Source organism: Manis pentadactyla, chromosome 18, assembly GCF_030020395.1.
Source record: "Manis pentadactyla isolate mManPen7 chromosome 18, mManPen7.hap1, whole genome shotgun sequence".
Classification (NCBI taxonomy): domain Eukaryota; kingdom Metazoa; phylum Chordata; class Mammalia; order Pholidota; family Manidae; genus Manis; species Manis pentadactyla.
The window spans coordinates 17,358,687-17,378,002 of NC_080036.1; the positions used below are offsets into that span (position 1 = coordinate 17,358,687).

General features: G+C 37.5%; 1 protein-coding gene across 4 annotated transcripts in view; it reads right to left on the reverse strand.

The window, feature by feature from the left end:
* Positions 1–1,803: 1,803 nt before the first annotated feature.
* Positions 1,804–19,316, reverse strand: part of LRRC28 (leucine rich repeat containing 28) — a 148,233-nt gene continuing 130,720 nt past the window's right edge. For all 4 annotated transcript variants that reach the window (XM_036878656.2, XM_036878658.2, XM_057494834.1 and 1 more), the window contains one exon: positions 1,804–2,112. In XM_036878656.2, the coding sequence (XP_036734551.1) occupies positions 2,040–2,112 (73 nt within the window). In that variant the 3' untranslated portion in view covers positions 1,804–2,039. The remainder of the gene's footprint in view (positions 2,113–19,316) is intronic.

Genomic DNA, 19,316 nt, shown 5'->3' on the forward strand with positions numbered 1-19,316 from the left:
AGGGTTGAGACGGCCCTATGGGGCTGTCTGCCCAGCCCGCTGCTGGTGTTCAATGCACATCGTTTATAATAGGTACTGAGAGGACGCTTGGATTGGTAAGCGTCTCTACAAAATTTCAAAAAGTTAAAACAAAAGTACTACATATTCTTATCTCAGTGAGGACCCTGAATATCAGGTTAGCATATTCCACAGCTCCATTTTAAGACATGACTGTAGAGGATGAAGTAGAAATATGGTGAAATATATTTAATGTCACTTAAATGACAGGCAGCAGCCACATAGGTCTGAGTTACATTTGTGAAGTTTCCTGCCACATTTTTCACCTGCCAATGTATATACATGTAGAGGTTACACTAAAACTTCAATGATTCCAAAGGATGAAAGAAGTCATATATTTTTTATATAGATCTTCAGTTCCTATTATACTACAAGCCTTTGAAATGTGCAGGCTGAACAGGCCACGTTATGAAAGGGACAGGAGGAAGGATGCACAGGGGAAAGAGCTGGAACACGTGGTGATGCTCTGCCTTCACCATTCTATGTGGATCGTCTGTCTGCTTTCCGGGCAGCAGGTGGTATGACTGAAAAGATCACACATTTGTTACTAACCATGTAGATTTTTAGCACTGTTAGAGCCTAGCATTCAGGGCAGCTAATAAAATTCCATAAACCAAATTTTTACAAGTCTGAAAATTTTTTAAAGTAATTTTCCTTCCAATTAAACCTTCCTGGTTCTTTTAGTCTTGCCTTAGAGAAAACTCTATAATTAGAATGAAAAAAGAATCCCTTCACAGCAACCAGATGAGCAGCAAAGCAAAAATGCACTCCTTTCAAAGGAAGAGCAAATATGTGCTCCTCCATTAAGAGCACGTCTTCTGTCGGAGTGTAATCTCATATACTTCCCATCTATGGTCTTTTTGGAAAAGTCCAAAGTGGAATTTGGACCTGCTTTTCCTGTGTTTTCTCAGTGGTATCTGGACAACAGTGTGTTAAGTCCTTAAGAAGCCGTCAAAAAGAAGATAATCTAATGCACCAGGTATTTAAATAAACATGCACAAGTTGTACTTAGAATCACCCTGCTAACATCTAGTAGAAGTAGCCAAAGCCTGTTTTTAACATGTAAAAATAATGTTTCAAAGTTAATATAAGCTGAATCATAAACCCATCTACCAAGAATTACTGAAGGTCATATTTTGATGTTTTTTTCTCCCCTTTTCTCATAAGCCACAAAATGTTTAAATCTAGAAAGAAAAGGATCAGATCTTTTAAAGTCTCAAATATTCCTCAAACTTTTCTCATATGAAAAAAATCTTACCAGGAAATACAGTTTCAAAAATTAGTTTTCTATAAATAGTCTTTCAAAATAGGAGTATATTTCATTTACAGCCTACATTTTTATTTTTAAAACCCCTCACAAAAGTCTCTTAATACATTGCAAAATTTATACGCAAGGCTGTGACTTTCTGGGGGGTGTCTGCGAGGACTCCTGTGGAACCACACGACCACTGGAGTCTAACGTTGTTGCCAACTTGGGCTGCTATTCAACACTATTGATGCCGTGGGGTTTGCTAATGTTTGTTAAAAATATGGAGCATAATCTCTGAGAAAGAAAGAGAAAGGAGAAAATCAAAAGTGTCATTGAAGGTGTATGTATTCAAAAGTTAATTTGGCTGTATAATCAAGTTATAGTTCTTCAGGGAACTGAAACTTGCTTTAAATTAGACCTGGGGAGGCACATCACACTAAACAGTTTGTGTATGAGATACAGTCACATAAAAAGAAAAACACAGAAGACAAAGGGTCCTTAATTTTTGGGAGGATATATTCCAACTTGGGGGAAGGGTGAAGGCATTTTAGCTCTGAGGCTCAATCATGACATTTCCAGAGAGTTCTGCAGTCTCCCGTACTTGACAGGACAGGATGTAAGGGCCTGTTTCTCCTGGTGGGACTATCCTATCCTTCTGCTGCACAAACCATGTGCGATATGCAGGCGACTGCAGCGTGATGCTGGCAACACTCCTGAGGCTCTTGAGTGTCTATCAACTCGGTAGGTCAAAAGTCTGCAGACACTGGGTGGAGCAGCAGTAAGCCACGAAACTAACAGTTGTCCTCCTGGAAGGGGAAAAAAGGGAGAGAAAAGCACTGTGAGTTCAAGATTAAAGTCTCAGGATTCTTTTCATTAGACAGTCTTATTCTTTGTTAAAATAAAGGATTAGGCATGGTCAACAAAGAACACAACAGAAATGTAAATCTTTTAGAATTGAGCACTGGAGTCAGGTTGAGGTATGTGTAGGCTCATTTTACTAGCAGTTTTCAGATGACATAATATCTCTAAGTTAGCTAAGGAAAAATAAGCCTTTTTAACGTTATGGTCTGAATTCTGCCTACTAGAACCAAACGTGCAATGATAAAATTTGAAATACATTATAAAATTATGTAACAGGAAACTTTATCAATTGAGCTACCAGACATATATATCAATGAGCTTAAAAAATGTAATTTTAAGGAATTTATCCTACAAATGCATTCACACAGACTGCTTGTAGAGGTACTTTCAGAATCTTAATAATTTAGTTTGAGGGTCTCCTTCCCACATGGCATTGGAATCCCATCTCAAATGCCCGATTGGCACCTTTCCGCAGTGAGTCACAAGCCCTCTGACCCGCTCTGGACAGCTCCAGCTGTTAGACGCCTTGTTTTCCCACCAGAAGTGCTTTCCTCTCGTGAGGAAAGAATAATTTACTGTTGTTTTCACAAGACCCCCTGTGCCAACTGTTTTCTATTTCTCCACCCCTTAATCTAGTCTCTGTCTTTCTCTGTAGCCCAGGAGGTGACCTCTACTGTCCCTACCACCAAAGCTTCCTGACTGTTGGCTTCTGACTGGATCAGGCTAGTGGGAGGCACAGCAGGAGGCACAGTAGGAGGGCGAAAAGCAGGAAGAGAGAAAAGTTGAATGTTTCTCCTTTTATTAAAGTCTAATTAACTGAGGTATATTAATATACAAACATACAATAAAATTCACCCATTTGAAGTGCACAGTTGAGTTTTGAAAAATATATGAGTATTTAACTAATGCTACAATCAAGATACAAAATATTTCCCTTATCCCAAAAATTTCCTTGTGTCCATTTGCAGCCAATCCTGCCCCCCAGGCCCCCCCAAGTCTCTGGCAACCATTGATCATTTTGTTTCTCTGTGGGCTTTGGTTCTATTTCCCTGGCTCTGACAGTCTTTCAAAACAAACTTTGCAACCATCTCATCTTGTTAAATGCTTTCAAGGCAAGAGCTAGACCTACCTCTATGGGTTTTCTTGTCTTAGATTTCTGGACCAATCCTGGATTCCCTTACCAACTGGCTTCCAGCTAGGTTTGGCTGATGGAGGATAAAGCTTCCCTGGGCCGAGGCCTCTCCTGTATGACTCACTGGGCTCCAGTAACACTTTTTAACACTTCACCAGGCAGTTGACAACTCTGCCCTAGCCTTCGCTTCCTGCTTCTATAGAGCCTCAGAATCAACCAGCAGGGACTTCTCGGGCCTTTTCTGAGCATGCTCACATACCTGTGACGTGCCCTTACAGACTCCCGGAGTATGTCGGTGCCTTTCAAAGCGCCTATGGAGACCTCATTTCTGCAATTTCCTTTTCAGCCTTATGGTCATTCTACTGTTTGCCCCAGCAGTTACCCACTATCTCATGTAGCTGTGAAGTTAAGCAATTGCCTATAAATGTTTTGACAATTTTTGACACCCTCAGAGAAGAGGCTTTTTGCATTGGTGAGCTCTGACCAGGGCCAAATAAAGACAAGTTTGCGAATGAGGTCTTTCAGCAAACTTCCCAACAGGACAAATGACAGTGCTATGCAAACAGGCCTTTGAAAAAACTGAACTCCCTTCTATCCCTGTCCAAGCTGCTGGTTTTAACTGTGATGGCAGATTCTTGGTTAAGTCTAGAAGATGGAACTGTGATAAGTTAATTACAAAGTTCTCTGTTCTTACCCAGGTTCAGCCACTTTTCTGGGATAAAGGCACTCCAGATTGCTGTAAGCCTTTCGTTAATTTCCAGAGTTCTGAAAAAATTGACTCAGATAATATTTGCCAGATTTCTCACTGCTTTTATGGAAAGGTTGAATAGTAGTTCTATTCCACTCCATCTTTACTGCTTCTCTAGACCAGAGCTCCTGTTTGTCGGGCCTCCTTTGACAGCTCCGTTCTCAGCAGCCTCCAAGTCTCCCTTTGTCCCTCAGGCTTAAGGAGTAAGGATGGCAAATCTTCCTACTGTTCTAAGTTCCCAAATGTTTTTATCATCCTTATGGGTGCTCTGAATCCTGCCTAAACTTTTTGTAAATAGTTCCTTGCCATTAATTTCTCTTCAAAACCCCAGCTTATGTGTGTTTTCCAGCCAGTACCCTAACTGATTTAGTATATATTACAAGGAGGGACCTATGGAGATAGTCCATCAAAGTGGAATTCTGGGCTTGGGTTGGTGAATGTATGAATGGTTTCCTTCCTTGCTAGGAAAAAATGGGACACTGTTAACCTGTAGTATGCTGTGGCATATGATTACTCAAAGTATCACTTAAACAGATTGCCAATAGAGGGAAAGGAGTGGGAGATCAAGTGTGCTGTGGCACTTGATTTTTGCTGTGGCATCATTGTAAATTAAAGAACTGGAGTGACATGGCCTCTTCTGACTGCTGAAGAGATCTCCCCCCTGCCAAAAGAAGCTTAATGCCTTGAACTCTCAACCCAAGAGGTAGAGGATCAGAAACATTTCAATGGTGGCCTTGAAGGAATTCTTATTTTACGAAGCCTGAGGCCTGAATATACAGGTTCAGAGTCACATGACAGGTAGAGGTAGATTTATGTAAAATCTCTTATGCTAAGATAAAGGTGCTGGTTGGGAAGGGCTGGGAACTTGACACTTGAGATCAGACCCTCGTGCAGACACAAAGCTAAGAACCTTGAACCTCTAATATCTCTAAATATTTCTTCACAGCTGAAATAGCCCTTCTTACCTTCTAAGAAAACTAGCATTCCCTTGCATAAAAATATTTTTCTGACTTCATCTGGGGTGGTTACTTCAAAAGGAAATGTCTATTTTCTTCAGAACCCACAACAACAATATTCACTGCCTCTCGGGCCATAAAGAAAGTAAAATTGAGAAATTAATTGCAAGGCCTGCTCTGGGGAAAGGTAACGTGCATAAAGATGTCAGAGCTTGCTGAATTTTATTTGAGCAGGAACCTGGACAGCAAGCATGGAAATAGATTCTAAGTACATTAGCCAGCGAGAATAAATCTAAGGTTGGATCGGGCCAACAAGGGTGCTTCACAGAGGCCTCACAATTTAGTGTGTTAGCCCAAGCACCTGTAACAGCTAATAGAAGTCTTGACTCAGTAGAGACCTACAGTCAATGAGAGATGCCAGAACTCCCAGCGCATTAGAGACATGGGAACTTTGAAGTGAATCCATTGTAGTGCAACCTGCTCAGCCACCTCCTGAAATCCTCTGGGAGGGTCAGGAAGACATTCCCTTCACCAAGACATCAGAAATGCATTAGTGAGGCAAATTCCAACTGGAAGTAGCAAGCATACTTGACACTTCATTTAACAAATACCTACTAGAGGTGAGAGAGAAATCCTTCAAAAGTTCAGATGTCGGCTGAATGGATAAAATTTCAAATGGGAAAGAAGATTTACATCCAGAACTGTTCCCTATGAAGAAACAGATACACACTTGTGGGGCCCTTTGGATTTTGGAGGCAAAATATATTTGAGTGGAAATTTTCAGTTGTGCCAATATGGAATAGCCCATTCCTCCCAGGTCCTTCCTCTTAAGATTAAAACATCCTGTACATAACACAACAAACAAGATTGGAAGACTCTGAGAGACAGAATGAAGGTGGACAGCCTAGAGATCTTGGGACCTGAGAAGCAGCACAGCAACCTTAGGTTTCCTTATTGACTCCCATATACCTTAGATAGGATGTTGCAGAAGCCTCCAACCTGGGACCACCAACAGGCACAGACCAAACCAAACCAAACCAAACCAAACCAATCCAACCCCTCAAGTAAAGCCTGACTTCCCTTGCCAATGGACTGGGCCAGAGAGATCTAGAGATGAAAAGTAAATAAGTAGTTAGGGCTGGGTATAAGGGAATAGTGAGATGTTAACTAAAGGGTACAACATTTCTTTATAGTGAGAAAAATGTTCTAAAATTGTGGTGATGGTTGCACATATCTGTGAATATAGTAAAAACTACTTAATTATATACTTTCAATGGGTGCATTATATGATACATGAGTCACATCAATAAAACTTAAAAAATAACAGTGCTGAAAGGATAGACAAAATCACAATTAGTGTGGGGACTTCAACATCCCACTCTCAGCAACTGACAGTACAAGACAGAAAATCAGCAAAAGTATAGAACTGAACAACTCAATAGACCAAAGAACCTAACAGAACACTTGACCCAACGAGAGCATAATACATGTTTTTCCCCCCAAATGCCCACAGAACATTCACCAGGATGGACTATATCCTAGGTCATAAAATAAACCTCAACAAATGTGAAAGAACTGAAACTGTACAGAGGACACATCTGATTTCATTTCTGACATATATGGAGTCTAAAAGTCATCATTCTTGTTCTTATAACAAGAATAAGCTGAACAAATTGAAAATCAACAACTTTTCTTTCACCCACCAGAGAAATGAGGTTGTAGAGTAAACTTCAACCTCAAAATCTGGAGAGACAGGTGAATCTGGAGATTCACAGCTGAGATTTGCTTACCTAGAGATGCTCGAACAGTTGTAGGCTGAATGTGAACTAGCCTGAGAGTGAGATACTCCTGGGGCCACAATCTTAGGGTGACCCCCCCACATTTCTGGGTTTTACCTACAGAAACCCTATAGGATGTCATGGTGAAAACCCAAAAAAGATCCCCTTGCAGCTCTGTCAGGAAGAGGGAGACAGCAGTTAGTGTGTAACACGTCCAGCATCCTTCATAACAAAGGACTGATCTTCAAGGGAAGAGTTTACCAGAGTCTTATCCCAGATGGCAAAGGGCAATCTTCCCACTCCAGCCCCTTCTAGCCTGCCCATTCATCAAAGGGGGGAAAGCAAAGCTATATGATATGTGAAAGACTTGTGAAAGGTCCCAGCCCAGAAATACAGGCCCACTAAAATACTGAGGAATAATCGTAAAAGTTCAGAACACTTCTTTCCCTCATACCTACTACCAGAGTAAATAAATGGGCTCCAGCATAAGAATAGTTGATTATAGATAAAACAGCTGCAAGATGCAGACTCTCTGAGGAGTCCATAAGGAAGCCCAAAGTCAAGCAAGAATAAAACAAGGACAGTAATTTGAATTTGAAGCCTTTGGTACTTAACAGCTACAGAAAACATTAAACACAGCCCGATTCCTAGCCAGATTAACTTTATAAAATCAAACACTAAATGCCTAGCTCAGTTCTTAAAACACTAAATACATGCCCAATACAACATGTCTGGCTTTAAACAAAGGCATGTGAAAAGGCAAGAAAAAGCACATGCTGAAGAGACAGAGAAAACCTCTGGACAAGACTCAGATATGACACAGACATTGGAATTATCAGACTGGGAATTTATAAAAATAGAAACAAATACAAGATCTGTGGGACAATTTCTAAAGATGCAACATGTGCATAACTAGGATACAGGAGAAGAAGAGGGAAAGAAGCAGAAATATTTGCAAGTAATATTGGTCAAGAACTTTACAAAACTAATGACAGATCCAGAAGCTTAACAACACGTAGAATGAATATTAAAAAAAACCCCACACATAGGCATATCATATTCAGACTGGAGAAAAACAAAAAAAGAAGGAAATCTTGATAAAAACCAGAGAGAAAAAAACCTTACCTATAGAGAAACAAGTATAAGAATTACAGTAGACTTCTTCTTGGAAACCACACAAGCAGGAAGAGTGGAGTGAAATATTTAGTGTCCTCAAAAAAAAAAAAATCACAACCTAGATTTCTATATCCAGTAAAATTATACTTAAAAAATAAAGGAGTATAAAGACTTTCTCAGACAAACAGAACTGAGGGCATTCACTGCCAGCAAATCTGCCTTGCAAGGAAGGTTGAAAGGAGTACTTCAGGAAGAAAGAAAAGGATATTAGGTCAGAAATTCAGATCTAAAGACAAATAGGAAGGTTGCTGGAGAAGAATAAATAAAGGTAAAATAAAATCTTTAATTTTTTCTAATTCTTAATAGGTATAAAATATTATCTGTTTAAAATAAGGGTAACAATGTATTGTATGATTATAACAGATGGATAGTAAAATGAATGTCTAAGGGATGGGAGGTGGGAACTGGGAATATTCTGTTACAAGGTACCTGTACTACACACGGAGCAGCATAGTGTCATTTGAAGCTGGACTTAGTTTAAAAACGTATATTGTAAACTCTAAGGTAACCACTATAAATTTTTAAAAAAGAAGTATATTTGGTATGCTAAGAGAGGAGATAAAATAGAATCACATAAGATGTTTAATTAAATCCAGAGAAGGCAAAAATAGAGGGAAGAAAGGAAGCAAAGAACAAATATAAAAAATAGAAAAATTACAAACACAGTACATATTAATTCAACTAACTCAATAATCACTTTAAATGTGAATAGTCTAAATATAACAATTAAAAGACAGAGATTGTCTGAGTGGAAGAAAAAAACAAGACCCGACTATATGCTGTATACAAGAAAACACTTTAAACGTAAAGATCCAGATAAATTAAAAGTAAAGGAATGGGGAAAGATATACCATGTTAACACTAACCAACAGAAAGATGGAACAGCTATGTCAGATAAAGCAGACTTTGGGATAAGGAAAATCATCAGGCAAAAGGAGGGGCAATTCAAAATGATAAAGGGGTCAAGTATCCCAAGAAGATAAAACAGTGTGAAATGTGTATGAACATACAAAGAGTGTCAAAACACATGAGGCAAAAACTGATAGAACTGCAAGGAGAAACAGACAAATCCACTCTTGGAGTTGTAGATTTCAACACTCCTCTTTAAGTGTTGCTAGACCCAGAAAGCAGAAAATCAGAAAGAATACAGCTGAACTTAACATCGTTAATCCATTGGACCTAGTTGACATTTATACATAATTCATCCAATAATAGAAAAATACACATTATTCTCAAGCTCATAGGTGATATTCACCAAGACAGACCACATTCTGTGACAGAAATTCACACTATAAAATATTTAAAGGAAGAGAAATGAACTTTTTTTTCTGAAACCATAGTGGAATTAAACTAGAAATCAATAATAGAAACATACCCTCAAATTTGGAAATCAAACAATTCTTAATAACACATAGGTGAAGGAAAAGATCTCCAGAGAAATTAAAATATTTGGAAGTGAATGAAAATAAAGCAAAATTGACCAAAAAATTTGGGGTGCAGGAAAAGCAGTACTAATGGGAAATTTATAGCATTAACCACATGTATTAGAAAAGAAAAAAGCTCTAAAATGAATAATCTAAGTTTCTACCAGGAAGTTAGAGAATGAAGGGCAATTTAAGTCTAAAGCAAGTAAAAATCATAAGCATGTTCTCTGTTCATATTGGAATCAAGCTAGAAATCAGTAACAGAAAAACAACAGGAAAATCTCCAAATGTGGAAACTAAACAACACAGATCTTTCATTTTCTTTGGCTTCTTTAGACTTTCATGGGTCAAATAACTACTTTCTCATGGGTTGAAGAGGCAGGCTCAAGGGATATAAAAACACTGAACTGAATGAAATACAACATACCAAAAACACTGAGACATAGTAAAGCAACATTGAGCAAGAAATTTATAACCCTAAGTGCTTTTGTAAGAAAAGGGAAAAGGTCTCAAATCAATAATCTAAGATTCTACCCTAAAAAACTGAAAAGCAAAAACAAACAAAAAACAAAGAGCAAAATAAACCCAAAGCAAGCAGAAGGACGAATGAAGAAGAGAAACCAATGAAATTGAAAACTCAGTTAGGATTAAGATCAATACAACTGATGAATCTTTAGCAAGACAGAATGATAAAAAGAGAGAAGACACAAATTAATGTAAGAAACAAAAAAGGTAATTATCACTACATACCCTGCCACATTAAAAATATATAAGGGAATACTATGAACAGGTTCATGCTCATAAATTTGTGAACTGAGTAGATGAATTCCTTAAAAACCACAAGGTACCAATACCAACAGTCAACCTAGATGAAATCCTCAACCTGAATAGTTCTACAACTGTTAAATAAATTGAATTTGTAATTAAAAAAAGAAATTTCCATATCCAGAAGTTTTCACAGGAGAATTCTATGAAACCTTTAAAAAAGAACTAAAAGGGATTTTTACACAATCTCTTTCAGAAAAAAAGAAGAGGAGGGACACTTCCCAACTCATTTATGAGGCCAGCATTACTCTGACCCTACAGCCAGATAGAGTACAAAACCAGAAAACTACTACCAGTATCTCTCACGAACACAGACACAAAAATCCCCAACATAGTATTAACAAATTGAATATAGAACTGTATAAAAAGAACTATACATCATGATCAAGTGGGAGTTGTTCTCCGTATGTAAGGCTAGTTCAATATTTGAAAATCAATGTCATCCACCACATCAACAGGTTAACAAAGAAAAAAGAAAAATTGTGTATCAGTGGGATCAGAGAAAGCACTTGACAAAATACAACATCATTCGTAATAAAAGCTCTCAGCTATCTAGGAATACAGGGAATCTCTCAATGAATAAATGGAATCTACAAAAAATCCTATTGCTAACATAATACTTTATAGTGAAGTCCACTTTCACTACCCTAGTCAACATAGTACTGGAAGTTCTAATCAGTGCAATAGGAAAAAAAAAAAAAAGGCATACAGATTGGAAGGAGAGAAATAAAATTATTCCTATTTTCAGGTGGCATGACATGACTACCTACATAGAAAATGCCAAGGTAGCTAGAAAAAATGCTCCTAGACTCTAAAGCAAGTTCAGCAAGGCTGCAAGCTCATAAGATCAAAACAAAAATCAATCACATATCCATATTCTAACAATGAACACATGGAAATTAAACTTTAAAATATTTATAATCACGCAAAGAAAGTGAAATACTTGGGTATAAATTAAACAGAACATTTAAGGACCTGTATGCTGAAAATTGTTGAATGCTGATGAAAGAAGTAAAGAATACCTAAATAAATGAAGAGATACTGTGTTCATATATTGGAAAACTCAACACAGCAAATCTGTCAGTTCCCTCCAAATTGACTGAGTACAATTCGTTATCAAAATCAAGCCCAAGGTATTTTGGAGACAAAGCTAAGTTTATTCTAGGAGTTATATGGAAAAGCAGAGGTCTTTAGAATCCTGAAAACAATCTTGAAGGAGAATCAAGCGCAAGTATCAGTTCACCTGGTATTAAGGCCACTATGTAACTACAGTTACCAAGAGAGTTTGGTATTGACTGAGGGATACAGATCAGTGGACTGGAATACAGGACATCTTCATGACCTTTGAGTAGGTAAAGACTTATTAAGACACCAAAAAAATTGATGATAAAGTTAAAATGGATAAATTTGACTTGATCAAAACTAAAACCTTCTGCTTTGCAAATTACACTTGAAAGAAAATGAAAAGGCAAAACATTACTTTTGAGATTTTCTTAACTCAGGGAATTATGTAAATTTTAAGTTAGTAGGTACTCTGTATTACCTTAATTTAAAAAAATTGAAGTTGGTTAATTTGCTATACCAGAGTGTATGCATTTGTATAAATCACAATTGAAATAAAACTCAGATAAAAGATGATCTTAATTGGCAGGGGCATTTTTGAAGATCAGCTAACTAAACTAAACTCTTTTTGTTGTTGTTTTTTACTGATAATTATGTGAACTGAAAATCATTCATAAAAGGGACACACTTCATACCATAACCACTGAATTTTTAAAAATAAAAGTTCTAAAAAACAGCAGCATGGTTTCACTGGAGATGGCTGGTAATTAGATATGCTTTGGTTATGTAACTATACTCCTATTATGTTAATGTGTGTGCGCAATTTAAGTAGTAGCTTAAAACCTATACATGCTGAGGTTACTCTACAAGAAGATATGTCAAAGAAATAATCAATCTTCCCAGGTTTTCTTCCGCCTGCTACTTCAATTGCTTTTCTTCTTCCTTCCTAATTACAACCCTTAAATAGAACTCGTGCCTCATATCAAATCTACCGAGTATCATAATTCTTCCAAGTGGTAAAGACACCTCAAGACAAATGCTGGGCATAGAAGCTACAGGGCATAAATATGCAAAGAAGTAAAAAGCTAACCTTTTCAAACGATAAGGCTTCTCTCTCACTTACCAACTTTACATTTCCCTGTATGGCCCCGGAAGATGACTGGTTAGCCAGAGACGGGTAAGATTCCTCAAGGGAGGAACAACCTAAGACAGGCACAGTCGCAGGGGGGTCATCAGGTGAGAAATTGGGGATCAACAGAGGTGAGGCTTAGAACCTCACCCCCCCGTTCTGAGAGAAATCTTCTGCATACGTGGATGTTTTATTGCCCTTGTCTAGCTTGGATTAACACATAGTCTACAGACACACACCTGATCATCTACATGTGCTCTCTTACAACACTAAACTATGTTTTCTACCTTTATCTCGTATCTACCTACCACTTCAGCATTTTATTAAAAATAATAATAATAAAGAGAGAAATGTGGTATCCACATATAAATCAAGTATAAAAACCAAATGAGTATTCATATTTGAACTGACTGTTTATAGTTCATAATGCTTGAGCAAAACCGAAAGTTTCTGTGATGACTCCCCTTGTACTGTTCACTATGTAACTTATTCACTATGTAAGAATTTGTTCTCCATGTAAGAACTTGTTTGTTATGCCTCAGAAGATTGGAGACTGACGAAAATTAGGCTTGGGGTGGATTAATGATTGTGCATTGAGCATTGACTCCCCTATACAGAATTTTATTGTTGTTAACACCATTTGATCAACAAATATGAGAGATGCCCTCACAAAAAAAAAAAAGGACACACTTCCAATGGTAAAATAAATAAGTAACCGGGATGTAATGTATAGCATAAGGAATATAGTCAAGATATTGTAACAGCTTGGTAGGGTGATAGCTGGAACCTAGAATTATGTATATAAATGTTTTATCACTGTGTTGTACACTTGAAACTAATGTAATATAAAACTGTGCGTCAACTACCCTTCAATAAAAAATAATTATCTAAAAAAAAAAAAAAAGAAATCTAAATAAATAAATAAATAAATAAATAATAGAAATAAAAAGAAAAAAAAAAAAAGCAGCAGACTCACAGACTCCAAGAGATTAGTAGTTACCAGAGGGAAGGTGGGTGGGGAGGGAAGGAGAAGGGGATTAAAGGGCATTATGATCAGCACACATAATGTAGGGGGGTCACAGGGAAGGCAGTATATAGCAGGGAGAAGACAAGTAGTGACTCTACAGCATCTTACTATACTGATGGACAGTGACTGCAATGGAGTACTGGGGGGGGACTTGATAATACGGGTGAATGTTATAACCACAATGTTGCTCGTGTGAAACCTTCATAAGATTGTGTATCAATGATACCTTTAAAAAAAAAAGAAAAAAAAACTCAAGACTCTAGGCAAAAGAATCCAACTCCATTGGATGTAGGACTTTTACTCACTGAAACATAATGCCCCCTGGGTCATCATTAACTCCTTATGATGCTCAAGGGGGGAGGGTGGGTAACCTGGAGGTATCATATTTATGCTATAAAGAAATCCCAAGTCTGTGCACCTATTTACTTTTGGGAGACTCATCTAATAACATATTCTGTCTGCTGGTTGTATTAATGATCTAAGTGTTACAAGTATACCAATAGGTCTACTGCCTGAAGAATGGATTTGTGTTGGTTAGATCCTTTAAACTTCCAGCACGGTGGCACCAGAGATATGGTGTTTTAGGGGAGAAATTTGGAGCTAAGCAATAAACTACACAGTTGGGAAAGAGATGCTGCTGAATCTACAAAGAATATCAGACATGACATTTGTTGCTTTAGAATCTGAGCATATTTATAGGCAAGGCAGAAGAAAGAGCATTTTAGCTTAGTTTTAAAATACAGAAATACCACTATTCTTAAAACACAAACAATTCACAATGCTCTTGGCACATATTGGAGACCACGAAAATCATAAGAAATATGGTATTTTCTTTGCAAATGTTGTTTTTTGATTAGAAACAAAATGCACATCCTTGACTCATACAGAAATTCAAGCCAGAAGAAAAATAGTATTTATTAGAGTTGATCAGATGAAATCCCAAGTCTGTGTAATCACATAGTGTATCTGCTTTTACACTTCTGTTAATAGTGGCAGAACCAGAGGCTTAAATATAACATACTTTCTTTTATTCTTGATTGGCCCATGCCCTAGAACTTTAGAAGTGAGATATGTATGGGAAAAAGTTTTGCATGGATTGGTCATAGCCGACTCCCCAGTACCTAGTACAGAGTTTAGTATGTAGCAAATGGTCAATACATAATTGCTGAGTGAACAGTTAAGAACAATTTACTTAAATTTGCTGAAGAACATTTTATCTGTGCAAAGTTATTCTAAGTCACTTTAGGAGGGTGCCAATGAATAGGTTTCTGCTGAAATAAAAAAAAAATCCCAAACTCAAATAAGCAAATAATGTCAGTATTATTGATGTTAATTGGTTTCAAAGAAGAAAATAATACCCACAAAAAGCAAGGGTAAGGAAATGTCAAACATTTAGAACAGCTTAGTTCTAAGTGATTTAACCATATATGAATCAGATAGAAGAGATTATTAAAAAATAAATTACCAGAGAGTAGGAAAGGGGGCACTAAGCCATTCTAAAAGACAGAGGGAAGCCATTGGACAATGACAGTTCTGAAGGCCTCTAGCAAACGGTTTCCCTCCCAAGGCACAACAGTAACCCAGACATCTGGGCCTCTCATGTCATCACTTTGGCCTAAAAAACCAAGAACTCCTGAAAGCCAAGCTCCACATCTGAGCCTGAAAGTGGCCGACAGAAGCCAAATGTCATCACCTATCACAGTGCACTGCATATTGCTGACTGACTTGACAAATTAATAAATGAATGGATGAATTCTTCTGAGCTATTGGAACTCCATTGGCATCTTTTTTTTTTACAGAAATAGAAAAAAAAATCCTAAAATTCATCAGAATTTTAGAAGATCCCAAATATCCAAACACATCTTGAGAAAGAACAAAGCTGTAGATATTACACTTCCTGATTTCAAAAAATATTACAAAGCTACAGTAATCAAAAGAATATGGTATTGGCATAAAGATAGATATATAGGTCAATGTAAGAGAATACAGAGCCTAGAAATAAACCCAAAATACAGTCAACTGGTTTTCCACAAGGAAGCCAAGAATACACAATGGGAAAAGAACAGTATCTTCACAAAAAGCACAGGGAAAACTGGATAGGCAAAAGAATGAAACTGGACACTTATCCTACACAATACACAAAAAATCAACTCCAAATGACTTAAAATCCTAGATATAAGATCTGACACTATAAAACTCCTAGAAGAAAACAGAGGAAAAGCTTCTTGACAATACTTTCTTGGACATGACACCGAAACAGAAGCAATGAAAGCAAAAATAGGCAAGTGAGACTACATCAAACTAAAAAGCTTCTGCACAGCAAAGGAAACAACGAAAGGAAAAGGCAACTTACAGAACGGGAGAAAGTATTTGTAAAGCCTATATTTGATAATGGATTAATACCTAAAATACATAAGGAACTCCTGTAATTCAAGAGCAAAAAAACCCAAATAATCCAATTAAAAATAAATGGGCAAAGGACTTAAACAGACATTCTTGGCTTCCTTGTGGAAAACCAGTTGACTGTATTTTGGGTTTATTTCTAGGCTCTGTATTCTCTTACATTGACCTATACAAATGGCCAACAGGTATATGAAAGGGTTCTCATATCACTAATGATCAAGGAAATGAAAATCAAAACCACAGTGAGCCAGCACCTCACAACTGTTAGGATGGCTATTTTAAAAACAGACCAACACACAGATAAAAAGGATGTAGACAGTTGGAATCCCTGTATACTATTGGTAGGAATGTAAAATGACACAGCTGCTATGACAAATAGTATGGTGGTTCCTCAAAAAATTAAAATGAACTATCATATGATCCACAATCCCACTTCCGAGTATATATCCAAAAGAAATGAAATCAGATATTAACGAAATACCTACACTCCCATGTTTACTGCAGCATTATTCACAATATATCCAAAATATGGGAACAACCTATGTTGTCATCCTGTCATCTTGATGGATGATGGGATAAAGAAAAGCGGTATATACCTATAATGGAGTATTATTCAGCCTTAAAAAAGGATATCCTGCTGTCTGCAGCAACATGGGTGAATCTAGAAGATATTATGCTAAGTGAAATAAGCCAGTCATAGAAGGACAAATATTGCATGATCCAACTTATATGAGATAGCTAAAATACTTAAACTCACACAAGCAGAGATGAGAATAGTAGTTGCCTGGGGCTGGGGAGAGAGAGAAACAGGAGTTGTTCAGTGGTACAGCTTTGGTTGTGCAAGATGAAAATGTTCTAAAGAGCTGCTGTATTATATAGCACTGACAGTTAGTAATATTGTACTGTGTACTTAAAAATTTTTTAAGAAGGTAGATCTCATGTTAAATGTTCTTATCACAATTAAAAAAAGAAAAAATAAATAGGGGGCACCAATAGTCTGATTCAACAGCTCCTCAATTAAGAAGTCAATTAAGAAATATTCTACTTTAACCTAAAATATTAACAGTCATTTCTAGTGGCAATACTTTCAATTGATATATTTTCCTTTTACAAAATTGTATTTTCTAATTTTTACTTTGTGGAAATGTATGAATAGATGTCTTCAGCACCCAAATAAAAATAAGTAGACCACTGGCCTATTGCTTTAGTAATTAAACATACTTTAAATTTCTAAAACAATACCAGTTTGTTATAAAAATTCAATACTACTCAAAGGAAACCACTGTTACTTTGGTGTGTGAGCTTTCAAGACATTTTCTAAAATTAAAAAAATAAATACACACACACACACACACACACATATTCACACAATTGACAAATATTGGATCACATTATCCAACCTGTTTGAAAACATTTTTAACTATATCTTAAAAATTTTGTTTCAACAGTCTTCTCTTTTTTTTTACCTGTATTGTTTTAAGCAAAGGATTTTAAAAAAATCTCACTAGATATAGTTTATTAAATATTGTTTTGTGTATTTATAAAAATACATCCTCACTTAAGATATTCAAATGATTTAACAGTATATAAATTTTGAAAATTGAAGTCCCCCCTTTCTACCTACCCTATAACCCCACATTTCTCCTTCCCAAGATCACTATACTTAGATGGATCTACATCCTGCTGGACTTCTCAGTGCACACATATGTATAAATGCATGTGTGTGTACATACACACACATACTTCAAAAGTATCTTGTTCAGAATATTAGAGCTTTCATTTTGTATTTATGGGTACCACTTCAAAATTTCTTCGTGCTATATAGTGATCCACTTAGTAGCTAATTGCAACATAGTGTCTAAAACACCTGTCTGGAGCCAGATGCTAGGGTTCAAATCCCCACTCTGCTATGAGACTGTGCCTCAGTTTTCCCCTCCCTATCACCCTATAAAATGTGGAATATACTAGGCTGACCCACACGGAAGTGCTGAGGCGTGTGACACTCTAATAATAGTACCAACCTTACACTATTCAGAGAAGTAACAGCTCAGCTGCGCAGCTGAATCTCCTGATTCCAGCCCAAAAGCAGGCATGTCATCACACTAACACCTGAGCGTACACTGTAGTACATGTTATGGCTGAACTTAGCCCGGCAATATGGGAAGAACCACTGGGAGCTGGGGCCATTTGCAGTTCCTGTCTCAAAATGCCCTGGTGTGTGAAGTGAGACCTTTTGAATGTCCGTGATGGTTAATTTTATGAGTCAACTTGGCTAGGCCATGGTGCCCAGCCGTTTGGCTCAAGCACCAGTCTAAATGTTGCTGTGAAGGTATTTTTTTAGATAAGACTAACGTTTCAATCAGTAGCCTTTGAGTTAAGAAGATTACTCTCCATAATGTGAGTGGACCACATCCAGCCAGTTGAAGGCCTTAAGAGTAAAAAGTAGGACTTTCCCTTAAGACAGCAACATAGAAGCCCTGCTTGACTTCCCAAGCTGCTGCCCTGCAGAACTGGGACTCAAGGCTGCAAACACAACATCAACTCTTTTCTGAGTTTCCAGCTTGCCAGTCTGACTTACGACTTTGACCTTGCCAGCTCCCACAACTGCATGAGCTCTTCCTTAAAAATCAATCTCCACCTATATTTATGGATATAGATACAAGTTCTATTTCTTTGGAGAACACTATCTACTACAGATTTGGCTTCTGGGATGTGAGATGCTGCAGCAACAAATGCTTCCAAATCTAGAAATGGCTTTGGAGTTGGGTGAAGGGTACAGACTAGAGTTCTAACGAACACGGTAGAAAAAGCCCAGATTGCCTTGAAGAGACTTGGTAGAAATACAGACACCAAAGGGTATGTGGGGAGAGCTCACCAAGGACAGAGGAGAGCTATAAAAAGCTTCCATTGTCCTACAGCACACATATATTGTCGGGAACAGAACGTTGCTGGAAGTATGTTAAAGGTGTTTCTGGTGTGGTATCAGACAAAAATGAGGAACGTGTTACTGGAAACTGGAGGAAAGGTGACCCTACTTATAAAGCACAGAGGACCTGACTGAATTGTGTTCTGCTGGATGGAAGGTAGAACTTGGGTATTTAGCTGAGGAGCCTTCTAAGCAAAGTGTTGAGGGCATAGCCTGGTTTCTCCATGCTGTTTACAGTAAAAGGTGAGAGGAGGTTAAACTGAGAGAACTGTTAGGCAAAAAGGAACCAGTACTTGAAGATTAGGAAATTCTCAGCTTATCCATATTGTAAACAATGAGAAAGCATGCTCTGGAGAGAACACCAAGGGTGTGGCTGGACAACCGTTTGTAAAGAAACTGGGCTGTGTCTTATGGATCCCATCAACCATTTCAGCATAAATGCCGACAACTTGGACTGACATCTGTCGGACAGAGATGGGACAGAATGAAGAAAGGCTGCCAGACTTCTGGGATTCTACAGGCAGGAAAAGGGCAAGAGAGCTATCGGGAAAAGGAGAATGACC